Raw genomic sequence first — 21,556 nt, 5'->3', positions numbered from 1 at the left:
GAGCCACAGGTTGTGGGTTCAAGTTCAGCCTACAGCCTCGGACGGCATTTTATAGCATGCTTTTTTTCATCCTTTTTGAGGATTTTAATGAATAGGACAGTTATCTCCGTATATGGGGATTTTGGCATCCTGAACACGGTCTATAGCTCGTGGTGGTATGCATTCATGACTATTTGGGACACCCTGACCTATATAGTACAACCAGTTTCAGTTTAACACACAGTCACATTAGTTGTCAACGTGCTGAACAGACAGCCGTGTAGTGCAGTGCATTTCCAAAACCTTGGGATGAGGTTACTATGATGAGATCAACAGGTTTTGGCTCCACGGATTGGCCAAACTTTGCGTGACATACGACATTTTTTCCGCTAAAGCAAAATAAGTAAGTTGCAGAGACCACAATATTACTACATTAATTTATTTAAACTAACTCCTGAGAGAGATCTTGCCCTCTGGTTTTTAGGAAAAAGATGGCGCACATCACCATAAACCAGTACCTCCAACAGATCTCTGAGGCCATCGACAACCGAGACGGCTCCGCCTGTGCCGAGCTGCTGTCGTTCAAACATGCGCACGTCGCTAACTCGCGCCTGCAGCTGGCCAGTCCGGAGGAGAAATGCCAGCAGGTCCTCGAACCTCCATACGACGAGATGGTGGCGGCTCACCTTAAGTGTGCGTACGCCGCGGCCAACCGTGACTTCGTGGAAGCCTACGCCTTCCAGAGCCTGGTGGTTCAGTCCTTCCTGAAGGCCTTTCAGTCTCACAAAGAGGAGAACTGGGCCCTGGCCGTGATGTTCGCGGTGACCCTTGACCTGCGGGTGTTTGCCAACAACGCGGAGCAGCACCTGCGGAAGGAGGAGAAGGGCCAGCCGGGGGACATGCAGGAGAAAGCTGCCGAGCAGCTGCTGAGCTGCTTCAGGGTGTGCGCCAGCGACAACCGTGCCGGCATCGACGACTCCAAGAAGTGGGGCATGATGTTTCTGATCAACCAGCTGTTCAAGATCTACTTTAAGATCAACAAGATCAAACTGTGCATGCCTCTGATCAGGGCCATCGACGGCTCCAACCTGAAGAACGAGTACAGCATGGCCCAGAGGGTCACCTTCAAGTACTACGTTGGGCGCAAGGCCACGATCGACAGTGACCTGGAGCTGGCCGACGAGTGCCTCTCGTTCTCCTTCCGTCACTGCCACCGCTCCAGCCAGAAGAACAAGCGCATGATCCTCCTCTACCTGCTGCCCGTTAAGATGCTGCTGGGTCACATGCCGTCTCAGCTGCTGCTCAGGAAGTACGACCTCATGCAGTTCTCGGACGTCACCAAGGCTGTGAGCGAGGGCAACCTGCTGCTGCTGAACCAAGCCCTGGCCAAACACCACACCTTCTTCATCCGCTGCGGCATCTTCCTCACCCTGGAGAAGCTCAAGATAATCACCTACAGGAACCTCTTCAAGAAGCTCAACCTGCTGCTGAAGACACACCAGCTTCCTCTGGACGTGTTCCTGGTGGCGCTGAAGATGATGGGGGTGGAGGACGTTGACATTGATGAGGTGCAGAGCATACTGGCTAACCTCATCTACATGGGGCACATCAAGGGTTACATCTCCCATCAGCACCAGAAGCTTGTCGTCAGCAAACAGAACCCCTTCCCCTCTCTGTCATCTATGTGTGGCTAGTGATTCAGAACCCCTTCCCCTCTCTGTCATCTATGTGTGGCTAGTGATTCAGAACCCCTTCCCCTCTCTGTCATCTATGTGTGGCTAGTGATTCAGAACCCCTTCCCCTCTCTGTCATCTATGTGTGGCTATTGATTCTCAAACAGACCCCTTCCCCTCTGTGTGGCTAGTGATTCAGAACCCTTCCCCTCTCTGTCATCTATGTGTGGCTAGTGATTCTCAAACAGAACCCTTCCCCTCTCTGTCATCTATATGTGTGGCTAGTGATTCTCAAACAGAACCCCTTCCCCTCTCTGTCATCCATATGTGTGGCTAGTGATTCAGTCCATGTTTTCATTTGTACACTCAGAAATAGACCTGTAAGGATCCATTTGGATCACTGTTGGACAGGGCATAATGCTTATTGTGCTTATTACTCCTGTCAGTTTGCATAAATACATTAAATTAAATTGTCACAGTGTTGTTGCACAGTGCACACATGCATACAGCATATACAACCCTCTTATTTCCACCTCTTTTCAGGTCGTGACCCCCAATGTAATCATATTTGAACTGGGGCCCTCCCCCATCCTGACCGGCACTAATATAGGGGTTGGGGCATTTAATGTTGTTTAACTAAACATAAATATTGTCGCACATTGTTAGAGTAAACTCCTGTGAGACACCTATGGTAACGTCATAATGGTAACATCATTCTACAGGCCACAGGTTTCTGCGTTACACTGCCATGATTTGCTCCTCTCTGCTTCCATCTGGTGGTGTTGAACAGGAGTAACTTCCACTGATATTTATGACATATATATTATATAGCTTCTTTTTTAAATTATATTATTTTAATTATATGAACAAATGTCTTGCAATGCCTTAAATTATCATTTCACTGTCATCTGGGTACCCCGACCAACAAGTTGAGAACCAATACCTATGCAAAAACTTCTCTGTCATCTACTATCCCCTAAACTAGCCTACATTACCCACAACTCCACTAGACATACAAACAACTAACTAATTTAGGTTACAAAGCTGTAAGACTGTAACACATTTTAACATCTACTCTGGCTTTTGTGTGAGAATTAAGTTGTTTGCGTTGTTTGGTTCAATATTGACACATTTTATATTAATTTCATCAGACATCTATTGACATTATCAACCCAGTTGGCAGTAAGTGTCCTTCGGTCTTAAAATGAACATTAGCAGCATTCTGAATATAGATATGGAAATGTTGCCTTAAGGAATCACAATAATTCCAAACGGACTTGTGATGCAGCTATGTTTATAAAGTGGCGGAGCAAACCTCCAAGTACTGAGCTGTGGCTTTTCATTGAATGATAGAGAAAATATAAACCTACAGTCATGCATTATAATGTTCTATGACAGTCATTTAAATAGTATAGGATATTGTGAAAACATAGCCATGAGTTGAAGTTCAAATATGACTTCAAATAAAAGAGGGTTTCACTTTAAAACACTTGGGGCTGTATTTTGCGTGTCTTAAGTACCAGGTCTTATTCCCTAACTTGAGTAAACTAAAGACCTGGAGGCGTGATCAATGCTCTTTGGCCACTCAGAATAGCCAAATGGCATTGATCGCGCCTCCAGGTCAAGTTAGGGAATAAGACCTGGTACTTAAGACACGCAAAATACAGCCCTTGGAGTCTTTTGTGGTGAACCCCAGACCATAAGTTAGTTGATTCAATATTTAGATAGTTCATTTGACAGCCCCCTCCCATATAAGCCCATTCTACTTCAAAGTCCATGTTAACCATGTTAGACTAGTTTAAAACACACATCTGGTAGGAAAGGATTGACACTTAAATTTAAATGAAAACAATCATACTTGTGTGAATTGATGTTCAACACCCCACAGGGTGTATAGAGGGTATGCACATGCTTAAAGTGAATGGTACATCGAGTGGCAAAGCAACATGCAAAGTGAGTTTAACATTGTTTAATGCAATCAGACAGGACTTTTATGTTTGGATGTATGGGCCGTCAAGGCCAGAAAGTAGTTTTTTGCCACCCATTAGGTATTCCTGCATAACGTCCGGGTTTGGTGATGATGTCACACGCATACCCTCTATTTGGGTGTAGGTCTATTATATTGACCCTGATGTCACGTGACATCATTTGCCATTGATTTGGCCTAAATGTTTGTACAAAATTCATCATAAAAGGTCCATCTAGACTTGGCCACATGACGTCATGGGCAGAACACACAAAGCCAGACGTTGGAGGGGCGCTAGCGCCACTCAAGCAAAATAAAATTCACACTCATATGAAGTGTTGACCGTCCACTGTATTCATATGTCTCACGTTGTCAATGTTTGTTTAAATGCTGCTCTAAAGAAACATGAAAGTCCATAGACTTGGCTGCAATGTAATGTCATTTCATTGGAGGGGCACATGAAGGGCCTTAGAAGGCTAATAATGTACCAAAAGGGTTTTCAATGAGTCTGACTGGACTGTGACATAGTTAACATGGACTTAATGAACTTCTTACAGTAGGGGGGCTTTTCTGATCAAATGAAAATCAATGCAGTAGCTTTAACCTTTTAACAAATGCTTATTTTTTTTTATCAGATAATATCACATCAGCAAATTCAGCAGCTCTAAACATGCATTTTAAAATGATAGTACATCTACTGTACTGACATACTCACTTGAATGAATGACTTGCTTCAAGTCTATGAAAGGATGAGTAGGCCTAGGCTATGCCTACATGTTTACTAAAATGTTACAATGGATGGACGTCAATGGGGCTGTGATTGTGCTGTAACCTTGCCCAAATTTGGAGTCACATTCGGATACAGTCTGCCATAGATGACTGACCACATCTATTTAGTCTGGCCACATGGAGTCTGAACAGCAGACACATTCTAGATGGCAAACTTCATTACTGGATATCTCTGCTGTCGGGGAGAAACCACCTAACTCCAAAATGTTTCATGTTTCAATGTTTCATTGACATGAACATTTTATCATGTTCAGAAATGAAGAAAACCATATTTTGAAAACTGCAATACTGCCTAATCAAAGATGTTATTGTGACATTATATATATTGTATATGAGATATTGTAAATGTTTCTTTTCATGTTTTTTCTCTCTTCTGTTTGTTTCTCTGTCCATTTTATGTCCCCCCCACTCTCCCCGGGGATAGGCACAATACGCCATTGGCTTCAGCCTAAACCCTTTTGGTCTCTACAAAATAAAATAAAACACGACAAAATGAATACATGTAATGTAATGTAATGTTTTGTTTTTTTCAAAATATAACTGAACTGAACTGAAGAGGGGTGGTGGAGTTATAGTTGCTTTAGCAGAAAGCAGACAGTTTGAGGGTCCGATGGATTAAGAGGTGTTTTTTAATACTTTTCATTGGTTCAATATATTTTTTAACACAAACAGTAAAGGGTGACGTGTTCAATAACATTGATTTATGGAGGGAAAAAAACTAACAAAAATGGTATTAGGTGGATTCCTCCTGAGAGCGACGATATGATTTACTGGCACAAAATCGACCCATTCTGTAGCTAATGCGCCCTTATATAGTCTCAGTGCAGATTACTGTGATGAACGAGCATTAGATTGTGCCAGAAAATGATATCCACTAGTTACGTAGAAGGTGCAGTCGTCTGTCCATAAACACCACTGCCACCGTCTACTGCATGGCTGGATTGCCAAGGAATTAACTGCACCTTCACTCATGAGAGAACAGGCACGTTGATCAAAATAAGAATTATTCTACATTCTCTAAATGTGTAAACTTATTGTAAATTAAATTACGTTAATTTCATTGATGTTAGATTATAAATTGTGCATTTTGAATGGGTTCTTAACTTCTTATATTATGGCACTTTTTGGGAGAAGATATAAGACCTAGTATCATGTATTTCATGTTACATACCGTATTGTGCCAAATATAAAACACCCATTTTTCCAAGACTCATCTGTGGAAAAAGAACAGTGCAGTTTGTAGAATACCTTTGAAGTAGTAATGGGCTTTTACTTTGAGAAGGTTTAAATCCTTTAATTGTCACTTCTGTCATCTGGGGATCCGCTCCAATTACAGGTTGAGAACCACTGGCATAAGGTATAATCTTTTTTCATTCAAAACATGTAATTCATTCGTGAAACAGTTTGGCATTATTTCTTTTTTTTTTAAATATATTTTTTATCCCACGATTTTGTAACCCATTTTTCACCCGTGTCAATCATCTAATGTGATCCTGGGCTCTACACACCCTCCGCCAACCTGGGGAGAGCAACGGACTCATGTTTCCTTCATGCTTGAGTGTCCAAGTTGCTCCTTTACACCTGACAGGGGGGAGTTTCCCTGGTTGGACGTAGCGCGTGGAAGGAACACGTTATTCCAACCAGTTCCTTTCCCCTCCATCAGGCGCCCCGGCTGGACAGGGGGAGGCAGTTTAGAGACCAGGATTACTGCATGTTTTTGTGAGGGTACCTACCCTAGGGGACACGGGGAGAACATGCAAACTCCACACAGAAAGGCCCTTTCGCCAACCCCGCCTCGGGTATGGGCACTGATGACGTGGAGGAGGAAACACGACGCCAGCACCCACAGCGCCCCGAGCGGGAATCGAACCCAGGACCTTCTAGCTGTGAGGCGACAGCACTACCAACTGTGCCTCCGTGCCCCCAGTTTGGCATTATTTCAGTCAAGGGAATGAGAATCTCAGCTAATGGTCAAGAGAAAGAAAAATACCACAAGATGGCACACTTCATCTAGAAGCTTTATTGGTAATTGTTTATAGTTCACAATGCATTCCACAAACACTTCTCCCAGTAGGGAGTTTTTATCATCACAATTGAAGTATGAAGTATCATTCACAATTACTTGCATAACAAACAAATGCTTTAAAGTTTCCCAAGTTACATCATTTTGCAGCTTTTTAGATAGATTGGGTCCACAGACAGTATGGTTACTTTTTTTTTTTCTTTCTATCCCTCCCAGCCCCATTTCATTTTTTTTATATGTTTAGTTTTTTATATATTTCATTATGTCATATGTTTGTAAACATGGTCATTCCTCTTTAGAATATTTCCAACTAGGCAGCTGCAATGGATGAATGAAATGACAACAGGTGTAATAATAAATGTACTTGTATTGTAATTGTACTGGCAAACGCTGTTTACTAGCTAGATACTCAAAAGCGATGAACTGCTTATGGTATAGTCCCGTCCCACCCCCCCATTCCCCTAACGCTTAATTTATTGTCCATCGTATATGGTGTTGTGTGCCGTAAAATAGTCAATCTAGAAGCTCAAAACCCGTCCGCGCTGCGAGCTTCTGGATCGGCTATTTCACGGCACGCGACAGCCATGCGCGACGAGGTATAAATCAGGCTTTAAGAGTCAAAGACGGCTCCCCACAAAGGAGTCGTAGAATAGTCATTCGTCAAGTTGAGGACCCGCTGCACACTCTCAAAGAGATACGGAAGAGAAAAAAATGGCTAGAAAGCTTTTGTGACACTACACAGTCAATCAGTAAAATCACAAATACCACTAACTTAAGAATTATACCGGAGGAAAAAGGGAGAAAAAAAAATAACAATCCCCACAAAAGTCCCAATACCCTCCGCACCGACCCCGCTCACAAAAATAAGGTGAAACCAACAAAGAAAAAACAAATCTCTTTCAATTGGCTAAACTGCTTGTTGGGCGAGGTAAAACCCTGAAAGCCAGCCCCAGCTCAAAGAAATACTTCACTTCCCAGAGTGCATCTGGGGCAAGGGGAATCAAGCTTTTAAAAAATACTTTTAGACTACTTTGTGAAAGCTCGATATGGGCGAGATGGGGTGGTGCTGCGTGGTGGTGGGGGGGCTGGGACTTGAAAAATACATAAAATCTCTTGCTGCATCAAAGTGAAGGGCACAATATCAGCTGTGAGCTGGGGTTTTAAAAAATAAAAACATAAGTACTAGAAACTCAAAAGCCCAGGGGTTGTTGTTTTTTTTTTTTTTCAAACTCCAGAGAACACAATCAGGAATTCTGAACTGGAAAAGTGTTTTTCTGTTTTTATTTATTGACAAAACGTGATACCATTGAGGGTCTCTTGCACAACACTAGAGCACCCTTCACCTCGCGCCTGTCCTTCCTTCAAAAATGTTGCCGTGATGGCAGCATAGTCTTCAACCCTCACTCCCTCCCTCCGTTCGCCAGTCATCATCTTCCCAGGACTTCCAGAAAACCTACTTGCGGACGTCGTTTCACTCGGCTTTGCGTTTCAGTCCAGGTACCTTGTCCTGAACCCTGCAGAGGACACCACAACGCAAGGTTACAACTACAATCTGACCAAAAGCTTGACACGACAGCAAACGCATTTTAACCGTTTCCGTCCGTAGGACGGCTCCACACGTCCTTGGGAACCCAATCGACGCGTACAAAGAACGTGTGTACACGTCCTAGCGCGTCCTCAATGATATCAGGCGAGAGAAGAATATTATACTATTTTCTTTGACTGAGACTCTCAGGCACCCGTAGCTTCGATCTGCCTTCATATTAGCTTACCGTTTGATTAGCTGTTAGCGCGGCAGAAAGAATGCCTCGTCTGTCCTAATCCAGGGCGCTCTCCTAGGTTTTGATGTGATGGATATACTACGCGCTTCATTTCTGACTTAAACACATGCCTCTCGTTCAAAATATGAATGCTTTGGAGCTTCTAGCAATATAATAGACTCGAGACAAAGTAAAGCTAACCAAATATTTCTCCGGTTTTCTTCCGGGGGGAGGCTTCAGAGTAAAGCGTACATGTCTTTCCGGCACCCCATCAGAGCTCCTATTTTGATCCCGGCAGAGATTGTGTTAATAAAATAAATGCTATTTGAACCGATAAATAATACCATACTTTCAATACAATTTTGGTGAATTTACCATATTACCCAGTAAGATCTGTATATAAATGTGAATATTACAGTACACACAGATATTAAATATGTATGAAAGATACTTACGTCCCAACAATATCTTTAACCTTGTTGTTGACCAAAGCCAGGTAGTGGTCGATTTGTACCTGCACACAGTGTTATTGGTGGGGTTTAAAACAGAGTCATAATAAAGAACACAGCACAGTGACAGCAAAACCGTAGTTACATGTCGCTTTTGCCGACAAGGTAAGTTGCCTTTTCGGCAAGCGACATCGTTGTGTGACGGCCTATTAAGCTGTACAAATTCATTGAGACATACAGTACAGAGCAAAAAGTCTGACTCATGTGATACTGCTGTTGCATTGTGGGTATTGCAGTCCTACCTGGTGTTTTTCATAGACTGTCGGAAGGCTGAACGCTCCAACCAGAACTGTGGAAAACAATAGATGACAGTTAATTTTCCTTATCTGGAGAGGCCTAAGAGAATGCGAGCAAAAGTCTCAACATGTCACTCTACCGAAATACAGTAAAAGGTACCCCAAGGAAATGAGTGTGAGTGCTGGTGATTTGTCTGTTAATGATCCAATCAAGCTTATTCCTTACCCAGAATAATAAGAGTGAGTCCGTTGAACAAGGCACCAATGTAGGTGAGAATCCACATTAGCACAGCAAACTGAGAGAGAGAGAGAGAGAGAGAGAGAGAGAGAGAGAGAGAGAGAGAGATGGGGGGTGGGGGGGTGAGACATGACATTATCAAAGAGGAACACACATACAATGCCATCTCATCTTTACTTAAAGGTCCGCTGACATGCCCCGAAATTAATATGGGTGGTACAGCACATCACGTGGTCTGACTGAAAACAGTTTGAAACAGTTTGAAACGGGGCTACGGCGCTAGCAACAAGTGGCTATAGGTCAGGCTAGCGTTTTTGACGGTACATTTAGCGTCATATTGGCTATAAATGTAATTGAAAAAAATTATTTTTTCGCCAGAAATGCTTAGTTTGAATGCAATTGAGGTTGGCGTGGGGTTTTTTAGGGGAACTGCAGCACAAGCGCAAATTTTGGACTGGAGTCCCATGTTCCCCCGGTCGCCAACACCCCTGTCTGCCCGCTCTGAGACCTCTCAGCCCCGCAGCGCGACAGTCGCGACTACGGACGGTCTGCTGTTGTCTGGCCGCTGTGAGAGCAGCGCGACTACTGTTCTTTTCCCCTCTCAGCCGCAGGCTGACATGTACACCCTCGCTCTCACTCTGTAATACCGTAGTTAGTTACCACAACATTGTTCAAGTGAACTATAGTGTGTTTATGTTTGTATTCATTGTAATAATAAATATCGCTATGCCGAGGCATAGTCTTGCGGACGAGATCATGAGCCTCTACGGGGGACTGGGCATGTGTGTACACACACACACACATGCAATGGCACGGAATCTCTTCCCCGCTGTCATGCACTATAGCCACGGCTAAAAGTTGTGTGTGTGTGTGTGTGTGTGTGTGTGTGTGTGTGTGTGTGTGTCTGTGTGTGTGTGCGTACACACATGCCCAGTTCAATGCGGGGACCTGACCAGAGACTATACGTCCGTCCGTCCGTCCGTCCGTGTGTGTGCAGCCTGCATCTGAGACGGGCTAGACTATGTTGTCATGCGGAGCGACGCGGCGATAAATAAAATAATCATAGCGATATTGATTATTACAATGAACAAGCATAAACACACAGTTCACCTGAACAATGTTGCGAAAAAATAATTTTTTTAATGAGACTTTCACCCAGTATTCAAGCTAAATGTGACACCAAAATAGTAGCATAAGTTGCTATGCTACCACGGCCACCAAGCCCGGCGAGCCCGCATAGAAGTCGTTGGGGAAAGCTTTCGCCACTCTGACGTCAGAATCATGATAGCATTGTTTGATAGCAGTTATTAGCTCCCGAGGGGCGTGTCAGTCTTCCTTTAAGTTCTATCAGTACAACAAGCAAACTCAATTCAAAGACTTTTCTTTGCCTCGTATCCCAAAGGGAGCCAGGTAAAATAATAAGCACTGCCACCATGGGAACCTTTGTGCCTGGTGGGGTGAGCAGCAGCGGTTCCCACAGCGGCAAATATTGATTTGTGCTCAACATCAGCTGGAAGCTGGAAGAAGAAGCTAATGCACTCTCTGCAATGTGGCAGCTGTGCTTTTTTTTTAAAGGAGGATGAAACCCTACAGTGATTTTGAAGTTTTTGGTTTTCCATTTCAGTTTAAAAACCAGACCAGGGTAAAACATGCCAGGTTGATTTTTGTAGTACCCCCGTGATGTAAACGACACGAGCAAGGCAGCCAATCAAATGAATAGGTGTGTTAAGATTTAATTTGTGTCAAAAGGGCATTGACAATACTCTACACTCTATGACTGACATCTAGACTTGCACAGTGGCTCACACATAGTTCTGGGGACACCTAAATCTAACACACAAACACATTATTGATTGATTGTATTAGCTGCCGCTGTGTTGCCGAATGGCCTGCTGTGTATTTCAACTGCTGTAGTTTTTTTTTTTTTCTGGTGGAAAGCAAACTACAAAATCAGCCAAGTCATGCCCATTAAATCTTTAAGCAAGTTACAGCAAATAAAGCAACAATCCAGGTGTTTTTTTCTTTATGTTCACTTCAATATTATGCCCAGGGCATGTGGAGAGAGATGAGGGCAGAGAAACGGGAGTCGGAGTTGAACTTGGTCACAAGGATCCATGTGGTCACAAGGCGCTACTATCTTTTTAAATACTGAATTATGAATGGTCAATTACTGCATTCTGCCGTTCAGAAATAACATAATGTCTGCCTTCAGGCTACAGTGTTCATGTTGTTATGGAAACAGTTCTAATCTCAGAATCAAATGGTACCATTTATTTTAACGAGGCATGTAAGCCAATAATAAAAACATCACTTTTGAAGTTGGTATGGTGTGTCAAATTGTTGATTTAATTTGCAAGTATGCGTTTGTAAAGTATAGCTGACACGTAGTGGTTTCCAAACGTTTTAGCCCGTGACCCAAAAGAGAAATGAGACATTCGTCCCGGAACCCAACTAGTGAAATTAGGTGATCTACAAGCTCGCACTGCGTTGTGAGTTTGTAGATGGGCTAATTTCACTACTTCTTAAACATTACAATTTTCTAATGAATTTCTTTGATTTGTATTTTATATTTTCATGAAATTACAGAGAGAAAATAAATCTGATTTTGATTTAATTTATGAAATATTTAGCTTATTTTTATTTTTATAAGGGACCCATAAAAATGTGTCCGCGACCCACAAATGTGTCCCAACCCAGTGTTGGGGAACCAGTGACATACAATCGTACATCATTGCAAAATGTCTTAGAAATAAATAATAAATAATAGAAATAAAGTATCTAAGTGCATTTAATCAAGTACTGCGTTTACATTTTTCGGTACTTTGTACTTCTACTCCACTGCAGCAGGGCAAATATACTTTTTACGTGCATTTCTTTTAATACAGGGCCTTTACTTGAAACAGCATTTTACTACTTTTACTAGTACATCAATCAGAGTTCTTCTTCCTCCACTGAACTATCCTCAAGTGAACTTCTATAAAAACCTCACTAATCCATCTATCTATCTATATACTGTACATTCTATAATGAGACTGTGGGTTATTAATAATGCATTTCATAACAGTGTTGTAACTCAAGATATTAGTCTGTTAAAATGCAGACCCTCAATGACACTATTGTGCTGTCCATAAGCATATTGATTGGTTAATACAATCAATAGAGCCTATATGCAGGAAGATTTATCTATCAAGTGTAAAAAAAAAATTTTTTAACATTTGACCCCAGTGGGTGCTGTTTTGTCAAGGTTGATCATATCCAAAATTAAAACCAGACACATGAAATGATGAATGAACAAGCTCGTCTGTCAACGAAGCACACTCTCTGCTGGCAGTAGCCAGTGTCATACCAAGACTGGCAAGTGGCAACCTAGTATCGACAAATTAAACCAACACAGCAGTATATCTTTTGCAAAGTATACTATTTGGGGTTGATGTTTTTTTTAACAAACGATTGACAAGCAATTCACTTAACCTAATTAGACCTGTGGCCAAAATCCCGACCCAGGTATTCAGAAAAACATCAATGGGAAATGGAAATTGTACCAATATGGCAACATTATGGTACAAAACATTATTTAAGACTGAGTGAGGGTTTCATTCATCACGTTTAAACAATAAAAAGTATCAACAAGAGCTTGGGACTAAATAACTAAATGGGAACACAGGTTGCTGACAAACTACTGGTTTTTGGACATACAAAATGCACAAGTACATCTCCCTTATTGCTACACAACGTGACTTGAATTCTTGTCTTTTGCCCAGCGATCCACAGCCCAGGATGCTGGGTGGTAGTAGAAGTGTTGACAGGAGTGCAATGACCTCAACAGCTGCACTCCTCTAAAAAGGTCAGCAACACAGGCACACCCAACATCATTAGACTCCACCCACCAGCACCCCTAACCCCACCTCTACCGGCTCCCTCCCGTCCCGGCTTCACGAGAGCTGAACGGCATGTCTCCAAATGTACGGGTGCTTTTCAGAGCACCTTGCATCCTTTTTTGGATTAAACGTACACCTGTTATTCAATGCAATCCGTCTAAACTGTCCAGCCACAGATAAGATATTCAAGAACATACGGCTGGCCATTTCAAACTCTTTGGAATATGAGATCTCATGGTCATCTTGGTGTGATGTATTCACGGCTTCACGGGGTGACTACTCTAATGTAAAAAAATCTTTTTGGGGGTGAAGTATAACTTTAAAAGCAGCACCAAATCAAATTAGATTTAGTGGTGAGAGAGAAAATTCAGAAAGCGTTTCCAAACATATTTTCATTTCAAGAACCCAGCTGGTTTATATGCATTTAGGCCATGGGACCCCATTTGATGCGATTATTTCTCTTGGACCTCAATATACACGGTAAAATCTTCAGTGTTATATAACCGACAGTGTATGAATGGAACCAAATGAACCCGTAAGGCATGGGTCCATTTGTTTCCATTCATCAGAGTTACAGAACCGTAACGGTCCATCCATTTGGTTCCTAAATAACCACCTGGAACCTTCCCAAGGACCCCTGGGGGTACTTTAAGAACCACTGCAATAATCTACATGAAAGCCTCCTGGCTGTGCGATGGCTCATGCTCTATCAGCGCTATGGCAACCAGTGGGAATAGCAGCTCCTACTGCTGCAGCTCCCTGTATTCATGCCTCTCCAATAAGAGTCTGGCCTACTCCAGCCATATGTACCAAAACGCAGTTTGAGGTCCTTGGACAAAGCTCTCCTAATCATGCTTTTGTATTTAGAGCTCTGACTCTCTGGAATGCCCTTTCCACCCCCTATGGTGTTATGTGTGCTTTTGAAAGGTGCTATATAAATAAAGCATTATTATTATTATTATATCAAAGTGGTTGTGTCAGAAGGGATAATGCATTGCTGGACAAAGTATTCAAACCCAGTATAGGAGATACTACTGGGTCAGATATTACTCGACTACAGTGAAAGTTGCTCTGTCATATTTTTACTTCAGCGAGTTCTCACCTTAATGGAGTCCACCAGGTCTTCTACCAGGAAGAGACGTCTCAGCTCCCCTACCAGCTTGTTGAATCTCTCCAGGCCAATATCACCGTACTTATGAACCAGCTCATCTGACAGAGATACGTCCATCTCCAGGTACTGCCTGCAAGACAAACATTATACCGTACAATGAACCAGCTCATCTGACAGATATGTCCATGTCCAGGTACTGCCTGCAGGACACACAAACATTATACCGTACAATGATAGCCATGCAAAGTCTGGCCCGATACCAATGTTTGACCACATGAACCCTAGCGTCCCTGTTGAGGAGATCAAAGACCGTGTCAAGCATTATGTACAAAACTAAATCCACTTTCGAACCCACTACTCCATGCAGCCATCGCTGGGCAGAATTACATCGATATCGTGATGAGACTAGAGATCTGGGATTCGTAATATGGCATAAGTGTTGGCTTTCCTCGTTTTAATGCACAGCATTGTAGCTTGTGCTATTTTTTAAAATGTGAAGATAAATACATATATTTATTTATAGCCTACGGTAACAATATTGATATTGTATAATTATACATTATAGTCTCATTTGATTTTGTCCATATTGCCCAGCTCTCCCTCCATTCATCCATCCATGGGAGTCTGGAGTTTATCCGTTTACTTTCTCGACTTATCAGAGAAACTTCATCACTTTTCAAAGTTCAAACTAGACAGAGATGTTAACATTATCTGTACAGTGTACAGGCTACAGGAGCCATTGAACACATACATCTGTTAAATGTCTCCGGTGCCAACATGCAGCTCAGGAACACGTGAAGGGTACGTGAACTCGGCACTTGGCAGAGATGTAACGGACACGCCTACACCTTCCATCCATGCCAATGGAGCACACTGAACTAAAGATCATGAAATGAAACCTGATGCAGTCAGTGTGTGTAGAGAATATGCCACGGTCAGGAGTAACGTAGACAGGTGTCATGTGCCTCTGGTACAGGATATCGATAACGCATATATTAACATGAGGAAGCGTTTAGCATGGAGGAAATGAGACTGTGTAATTTGACCATCGGTCGGTGGTCGAGGCTGCAGGCCCCACCCCCGGAGAACATGCACCCACAATATCATGCCATAATCTACTGTAATACTGTATGCTATATTCTAAAAGTCAAGTGCAACATATGTGGTTCCACTTGCATAATGTGGTTGCAAGTGTTATTGAAACATTACATTTATTAACAATTAAAATATGAAAATGTGAAACCCCACCCTATAAACAACAGGTTTAAAGTGGTTCACCTCAACTACAGAGGTCAGGGATATCAATGTCAATGCAAATTATGAAATCCCTCAGTCCTTTAAAGGACCTTAACACTAGAGCGCAGTGCACACATTTAATCAGCTTAGCGCCATGACTTTCTGAGCTCAGTCTCCCGACCTGGCTAATCTTGTACTGGGACCTACTGACCCTAAACGTGTTGCAGATTGGCCTGGCTGAGAGCCAAAACCTCAGAAGGCTCAGTTGGGGGTTTTTTTTTTAACGGAGGGAAGTCAACTGTGCACCGGAGACACCGGCACACAGCGGGCCGTACAGTTGCATTTATATGCATGGATTACCCTGAAGCCAACTCTGCAGAAGGCTCTAGACGGGTGCTACACCAGAATGTTACGTGTAGTGCTCAACATTAGCAAGAGTACACATGTTACCAACGAGAATCTGTATGCCGGAATATTCAGGGTGAGCGACAAAATAGCAGCCAGGAGAATGAGACTCGCAGGACACTGCCAAAGACACCAAGAGCTCCCCAGCCAGCAAACTGGTGCTGTGGGAACCAACACATGGCCACCGGTCACCAGGACGTCCCATATTAACATATGTGGATGTACTCAAGAAAGACACAGGAGCGTAAAGCACCAACGAGCTGGCCGGATGTATGGAGAATGTATGGGTGAATTCCATACTAGAAGGCTTTCTTAACTTTATTTGTAGTTGTTACGTACCCACCAAAGAGGTCCAGGTGTTATTTTGTGCAAAAGTACATTATTGGCTATTTCCGCTAATATATGGGGGGGTTGGGGTTCGCTCATTTCCATCTAAATAAGTAGTAAAGTGTGCCGCTTGGGATACTATTTATTTACATTATGAAGAGAGGCTATATACAAAGAGATAGATTTTTGAGCGATGGAAATAAGTGAATTAGCACAACACCCCCATTCAATGCAATTCATTGAGGGCTTATGGTAGGGCAAATAGCCAATAATGCACTTTTGCACAAAATAACACCTGGAGTCCTGGACCTCTTTGGAGGGTCCACAGTACTACTGTTGTAGTGTTTCTCACTTTTTACTCGTTAGGGGATTGAAACAAGCAACCTTCCAGTCACAAGTTCATGCCTCTTGAGAGGCCCAGAAACGCGTGATCTTTCTTCTTCTTTTTTTTCACTATCTGGATGTTCAGCAGAATTGTGAAATTGACAATTGTGCAACAAAGTGATGAGAAGTACTGTGTGCTTGCCTTCAGCTTTGTACTTTTGTAGCAAACTGCAGTTAAGACAATGAATGAATGAGTGAATAAAAAACAAGCCACAACTTATTTAATTCTACCGTTAGACGGATGTTAGGTTCTTAACTTGCTTAAAATCCTTGATGACTATTTCTATATATCTGATGTATTACCATGTGTTTTTCTTGCTTACTGTAATTCGCTCTGGATCAAAATGCCTAAATTGTAAATTGAATAGCTCAATACAATATTTAAGATGATGTGTGTTCTGCACATAAGATAAGTCTACGTTAGGTAGTGCTCATTGGTGTGTTCAACGTGACGATGTGTGTGCATGAGAGAGCACAGATAGTGAGTAGTAATTGTGAAAGGAGAAAGACTTAACAGTACAGCAAAAATGTAATATTCTTGTTTCGTTTTCATAACATCCGTTATAAAATGGCATCGTATGATGGTGCGAAGCAAAAATATGGAATTGGTAATACCCATCTCCAAAACTCTGATTTGAAACAAAGTGATGACATTTTCATTTGTTCATCAAGATATGCCATTATGCCCGCTGCCAATGATCGGGTTTTATCAGGCATGACTTATTTTCCAGCGATTAAGCCCAATCGATACACCGCAGTATGACGGCATCGCTTGCCAAAAAGGACAGATCTACAAGCCTAGCAAACGTGTCCCGTCCCTCCCTTGTGCGATGGAGCATAAAATTAAGCTTTAGCCGACCACCAACCAGAAGGCCCAAGTGTTGCTCAGTTCTGGCTGTGGGTGACAAGTTTGGCCTATTTCACCAGCAACCGTTGGCAGGTACCCAACAATCTATCGGAGGTCCTTATAAGTTATTCCAAAAAGAATGAATCACTTTTGGCAACACAGTGAATGTGGCTATTAAATGATGAGTCCGCCAGGTGTACAGTAGTACACACACAAAGAAAAAAACACTTCATTTCCTATCTTGTTTAACGCAGTGTGAAAACACCATATCACATCACAGCACTACAATAAAGCAACAGTAGAACTGGCTGTGGTTCAAGCCGAGCAAGGACACTATGTATTGATGTTTGCTCCTGGCAGTCTGTTCTCCACTGCGGCAGATAGGGGCCAAGACAAACCGCAGTAATCACTTTGACTTAAAAGGGCATAGTAAGTCATTTGTCAATTGTTGTTTTAAATAGCAGAGCTACATGCTCACAATGTTGCAGCATGTTGTGGTCCGCTATTTTTAAGTATAACAAACAGGACATAAGGGGATGTTGATATGTACTCAGTTTTTCTGAAGGGAAATACAGAGGTAGAGGTGTGTGTGTGTGTGTGTGTGTGTGTGTGTGTGTGTGTGTGTGTGGGACGGGGGTCATCGGTCAGTGAAGCCACGGTCACAGCCTGCCTGCCATCATCACTATGCATTCGACCTTGTTCCACTTATAACTGCTCACTTGTAATACGGGTACGCTAGGAATTGTTTAGCACCCGTTTACTTTCTGTGATTGGCAGGTGTCATCAATATGGCCGTAACGTGGACAAACGTGGCCGTGGTGAGACTTGTCCTTGGTCAGTGGCTTTCTTCAGAATATGTCTGATGTCAGCGATTCACTACGACACTATATTTGGCACATTAGGAGTCCACTAACTTTCCCCCCCCCCCCCCCCCCCAATACTTGAAATAATGGAACCAAATGAACCCGTATCTTCGTAAGGGTCCATTTGGTTCAATTTGTGCACTCTCAGAGTTACAGAGCTGTTAAGGTCATTTAGGGCTACATATCTTTATGCGTTCTGGTAATATTATTGTCCGCTCATTTGTAGGTCTGTGGCAAAAATAGAATTGATAAAAATGTCCATGTCTTTATTTAAGACACTGGATGACAACAGCAGCTATAGTCTCACATAACCAGATGATCCGAGATTTCGCCCTACCACCAATAAGTCTGGTGACATCTACATTCAATGAATGGGCTAAAACTGTATGGAAACATTTCAGAGATTTAAAAATAAAACTGCATTGTAGAACCAATGCAAAACCTTTAGAACAGTCCTTCATATTTGAGATGGTATTAGGACTGGTTTCCAAAGCAGTAGGTGTTGTGGGTTTCTTCGATGTTCTAATCTAGACCCTACATTTAATTTAGATTTCCCTAGATGCATTGGTCGGCAGAGACCTCTGATCGTCTCTTACTTGAAGACTAGCAGCTAAAAACACTAAGTGACTTAAAAACTCAAACTGAAATGTATAAACTGTTTGTGCACTGTGGGTGCCATGACGCAAGTCCAGGAATGTCGCAGGCGCTGAATACTTTGATAATATTTTGAATTTGTCAATATCACTTCAGTTTAACCACATAAACCATCTAGACTTAGTAAGACCACTAAACCTCCTCGCCTACTTAGTAAGATGGACCACTAAACCTCCTCGCCTACTTGGTAAGATGGACCACTAAACATCCTCGCCAAAAATAGCCATTAGTCAATCTACCTGAGCTTGTAGATCTGCTATTTTTGGTGAATGTTCCCCCCAGAATAGGGATACTGTGGTTCATGTGGATAAAGGTCAAGTATAAACTTATTTTCAATTTCAATTCAATTGAAAAACATTATTTACAGGGACTTTGAGAACAACTACTGTTCTAGAAATGTGAATATGTAAAAACTGAGTTGATCTCACGGTTAGTCATCTATGAGGTAAAGCACTGTAACGGAAGAGGAGTGCTTCGTAATCTTTAAAGCCGATGGGGTGAAAGTTCCCCCGCCCCACCCTAAAGCTCGGAGTCATCCGAGGACTCACTTGAAAGGGTGTCCATCGTCGGACTTCTGGATGGCCTGCAGCACACCCTTGTATATTCTGAAGGTGACGGTGACGGACAGGAGGGCCAGGCCGATGTAAGAGGACACGCTGACGATGCTGCACACCGTCAGGGACAGCAACAGAAGGAGGGACGCCCCGAATACCACGCCGGTTGTCTTCAGATCGCGCCAGTACAGCAGATCCACCACTGGGGAGGGAGGGAAGGATGAAGAGAGAGAGAGGGGGGGGGGGGGGGGTGGAAGTCATTAATAAAAGTTAATTGCCCTGGCATGTCTGTGTATCTATCAACCATATGTGCAATTACTACAACGGGAATACCCTGCACAGAAAGACTTCATTGTGGAATATTTGTTCTTTACATTTCAGCTTTTAACTTAAAACCCCCCTCTAGTAGCTTTTCTTATTTTTTAAAGCATTTGAGAACATTCAGCATTTTTTGACAAATGCACATTTTGATGGTAAAGTTCAAAATGATACTCATCTTTGAAAACTTTATTTAGCCAAGTGATGTGATGATGATGAGCAGCCTGATCCCAATTACTGTCTACGAACCGGATGGATGGTCATGCTGGGACAACTTGTATGTACTGTACATAGTGTACATGCACACACGCTGCTGCATGAATGTAGGCCATGTACTGTACTGGTATATGATCAGTAGTACTGGGGTACAGTATTGGCATTAAAAATACTTTGTGAATGGGGCATGTTCATTGTGCCAATGTAGCATGTGGAGGCAGTACACACACACACACACACACACACACACATCAAAATGATCAATCAATAAACTACCGTACTGTGCCGAACATAAGATGACCCCCTTTTTTCAAGACTCATTTGTGGAAAAAGAACATTGAATATATTATCCAGTCTTATATTCAGGCCAATGGATTATTAGGAGGATTATTAAGTGTAGATATAACCATGAAGCCATCATTCTGCAATGTAAGCCTCTCTCAGCCAAAGGTTATTTCTGACCTTTAGTTTTCTCAGCTGTCACTTACACCCAGAGAGCGAGCGCAGGAATGCTACAGTGATTCAGCAGGTAGCCCTCTGTCCAGATGAATCCGCAGGGAGTCATAAAAGGGTACGGTACACTATGTACATATCATTCTAAACGCTCCTTTATTAAAAGGTTAACAGGTCAGAGTGTGAACTTTGGCCTGCATATTGACGGTGTCAGATACAACGCCTAAAAATGCCAGGGCAAAGAGTCACCTTTCAGTCTCTCAGAGAACAACTATGCCTCTTTGACATATGGAATGACAACGTAGGGTTCAAAAGATGAATGAGTACACAATATAAAATACTGGTAACGCCCAGTCAGTCTCTCAACAGCCGCAGTATTACATTCACATGGGCCACCTAGTAAAAGCAATCCAGCAGGTGATACAGAACAGAAATCCATGCCATCGTGAAAGAAGACCAGTCTGTATTTAAGCTGCAAAAATGATCATCTCGCTAGCCTAATTAATGTCTGGGGGGGGATCCTTCTCTCTCTTAGGGGGATAGACAGGGACTGGCGACTGGAGAGGGAGTGACTGAGGTTAGGAGGGGGTTGGGTGGGTCGGTCGGTAGTCTCCTGCTAGACAGCTGATCTCGGGTCTAAGGGTACAGCACCTGACTGTACTTATGTTTCACTAAGAATTCCAGGCAGGTCACTGGACAATATTAGACATGTCCTGGTACGTTTCTTTACTGGTTCTGACGCAGTGTGAACCAAAGACTCGCTGCACCCCTTAACGTGACTTTTAGCCGATAAATGCAGCCTGGAGACTGCCATGTTGCACACTGCCACGGGCTAGACTGAATAACCCACCCCGACTGCGACACACATCTTGGCAGCCCACCAAAACCTCCCCTGAAATGGCTCATGGCCGGGCAATGAATGAGAGCTTGTACAGGCCTGGGAATCATAAACCCACATTTATCTAACAAAGAGTGATTGCTTTTTGAGGCACACGGTCTGGTCCAACAACAAACACATGAATCTTAACCGATACTGTACAAGAGTAAAATGGATGCATGTTGAACTTGAAATAAAAGCTACCCCAACATCCAATAGTGGGGGTAGGGCTCCAGGGGGTCCCCAGCTAAATGAGGATT

The 21,556-nt window shown here is 42.8% G+C and overlaps 2 protein-coding genes across 3 annotated transcripts in view; one reads left to right on the top strand and one right to left on the bottom strand.

Moving 5' to 3' along the window:
• Positions 1-470: 470 nt before the first annotated feature.
• LOC308327781 (PCI domain-containing protein 2-like) lies at positions 471-1,687 on the top strand (the record flags this gene model as incomplete). Its single annotated transcript, XM_080781327.1, has 1 exon — positions 471-1,687. One exon carries the CDS (start codon positions 471-473, stop codon positions 1,671-1,673), a length of 1,203 nt encoding a protein of 400 aa, XP_080637453.1. The 3' UTR covers positions 1,674-1,687.
• Positions 1,688-6,404: 4,717 nt separating this feature from the next.
• Positions 6,405-21,556, bottom strand: part of LOC308328507 (uncharacterized protein) — a 51,601-nt gene continuing 36,449 nt past the window's right edge. For both annotated transcript variants that reach the window (XM_080782371.1, XM_080782372.1), the window contains 6 exons: positions 19,427-19,634; positions 14,154-14,292; positions 9,162-9,231; positions 8,942-8,988; positions 8,646-8,704; positions 6,405-7,944 (listed from right to left, as the gene is read on the bottom strand). In XM_080782371.1, the coding sequence (XP_080638497.1) occupies positions 7,902-7,944; positions 8,646-8,704; positions 8,942-8,988; positions 9,162-9,231; positions 14,154-14,292; positions 19,427-19,634 (566 nt within the window). In that variant the 3' untranslated portion in view covers positions 6,405-7,901. The remainder of the gene's footprint in view (positions 7,945-8,645; positions 8,705-8,941; positions 8,989-9,161; positions 9,232-14,153; positions 14,293-19,426; positions 19,635-21,556) is intronic.

Source organism: Protomyctophum bolini, assembly GCF_963924005.1.
Source record: "Protomyctophum bolini genome assembly, chromosome: 14".
Classification (NCBI taxonomy): Eukaryota; Metazoa; Chordata; class Actinopteri; order Myctophiformes; family Myctophidae; genus Protomyctophum; species Protomyctophum bolini.
This window is presented reverse-complemented; position numbering and strand designations above follow the sequence as displayed.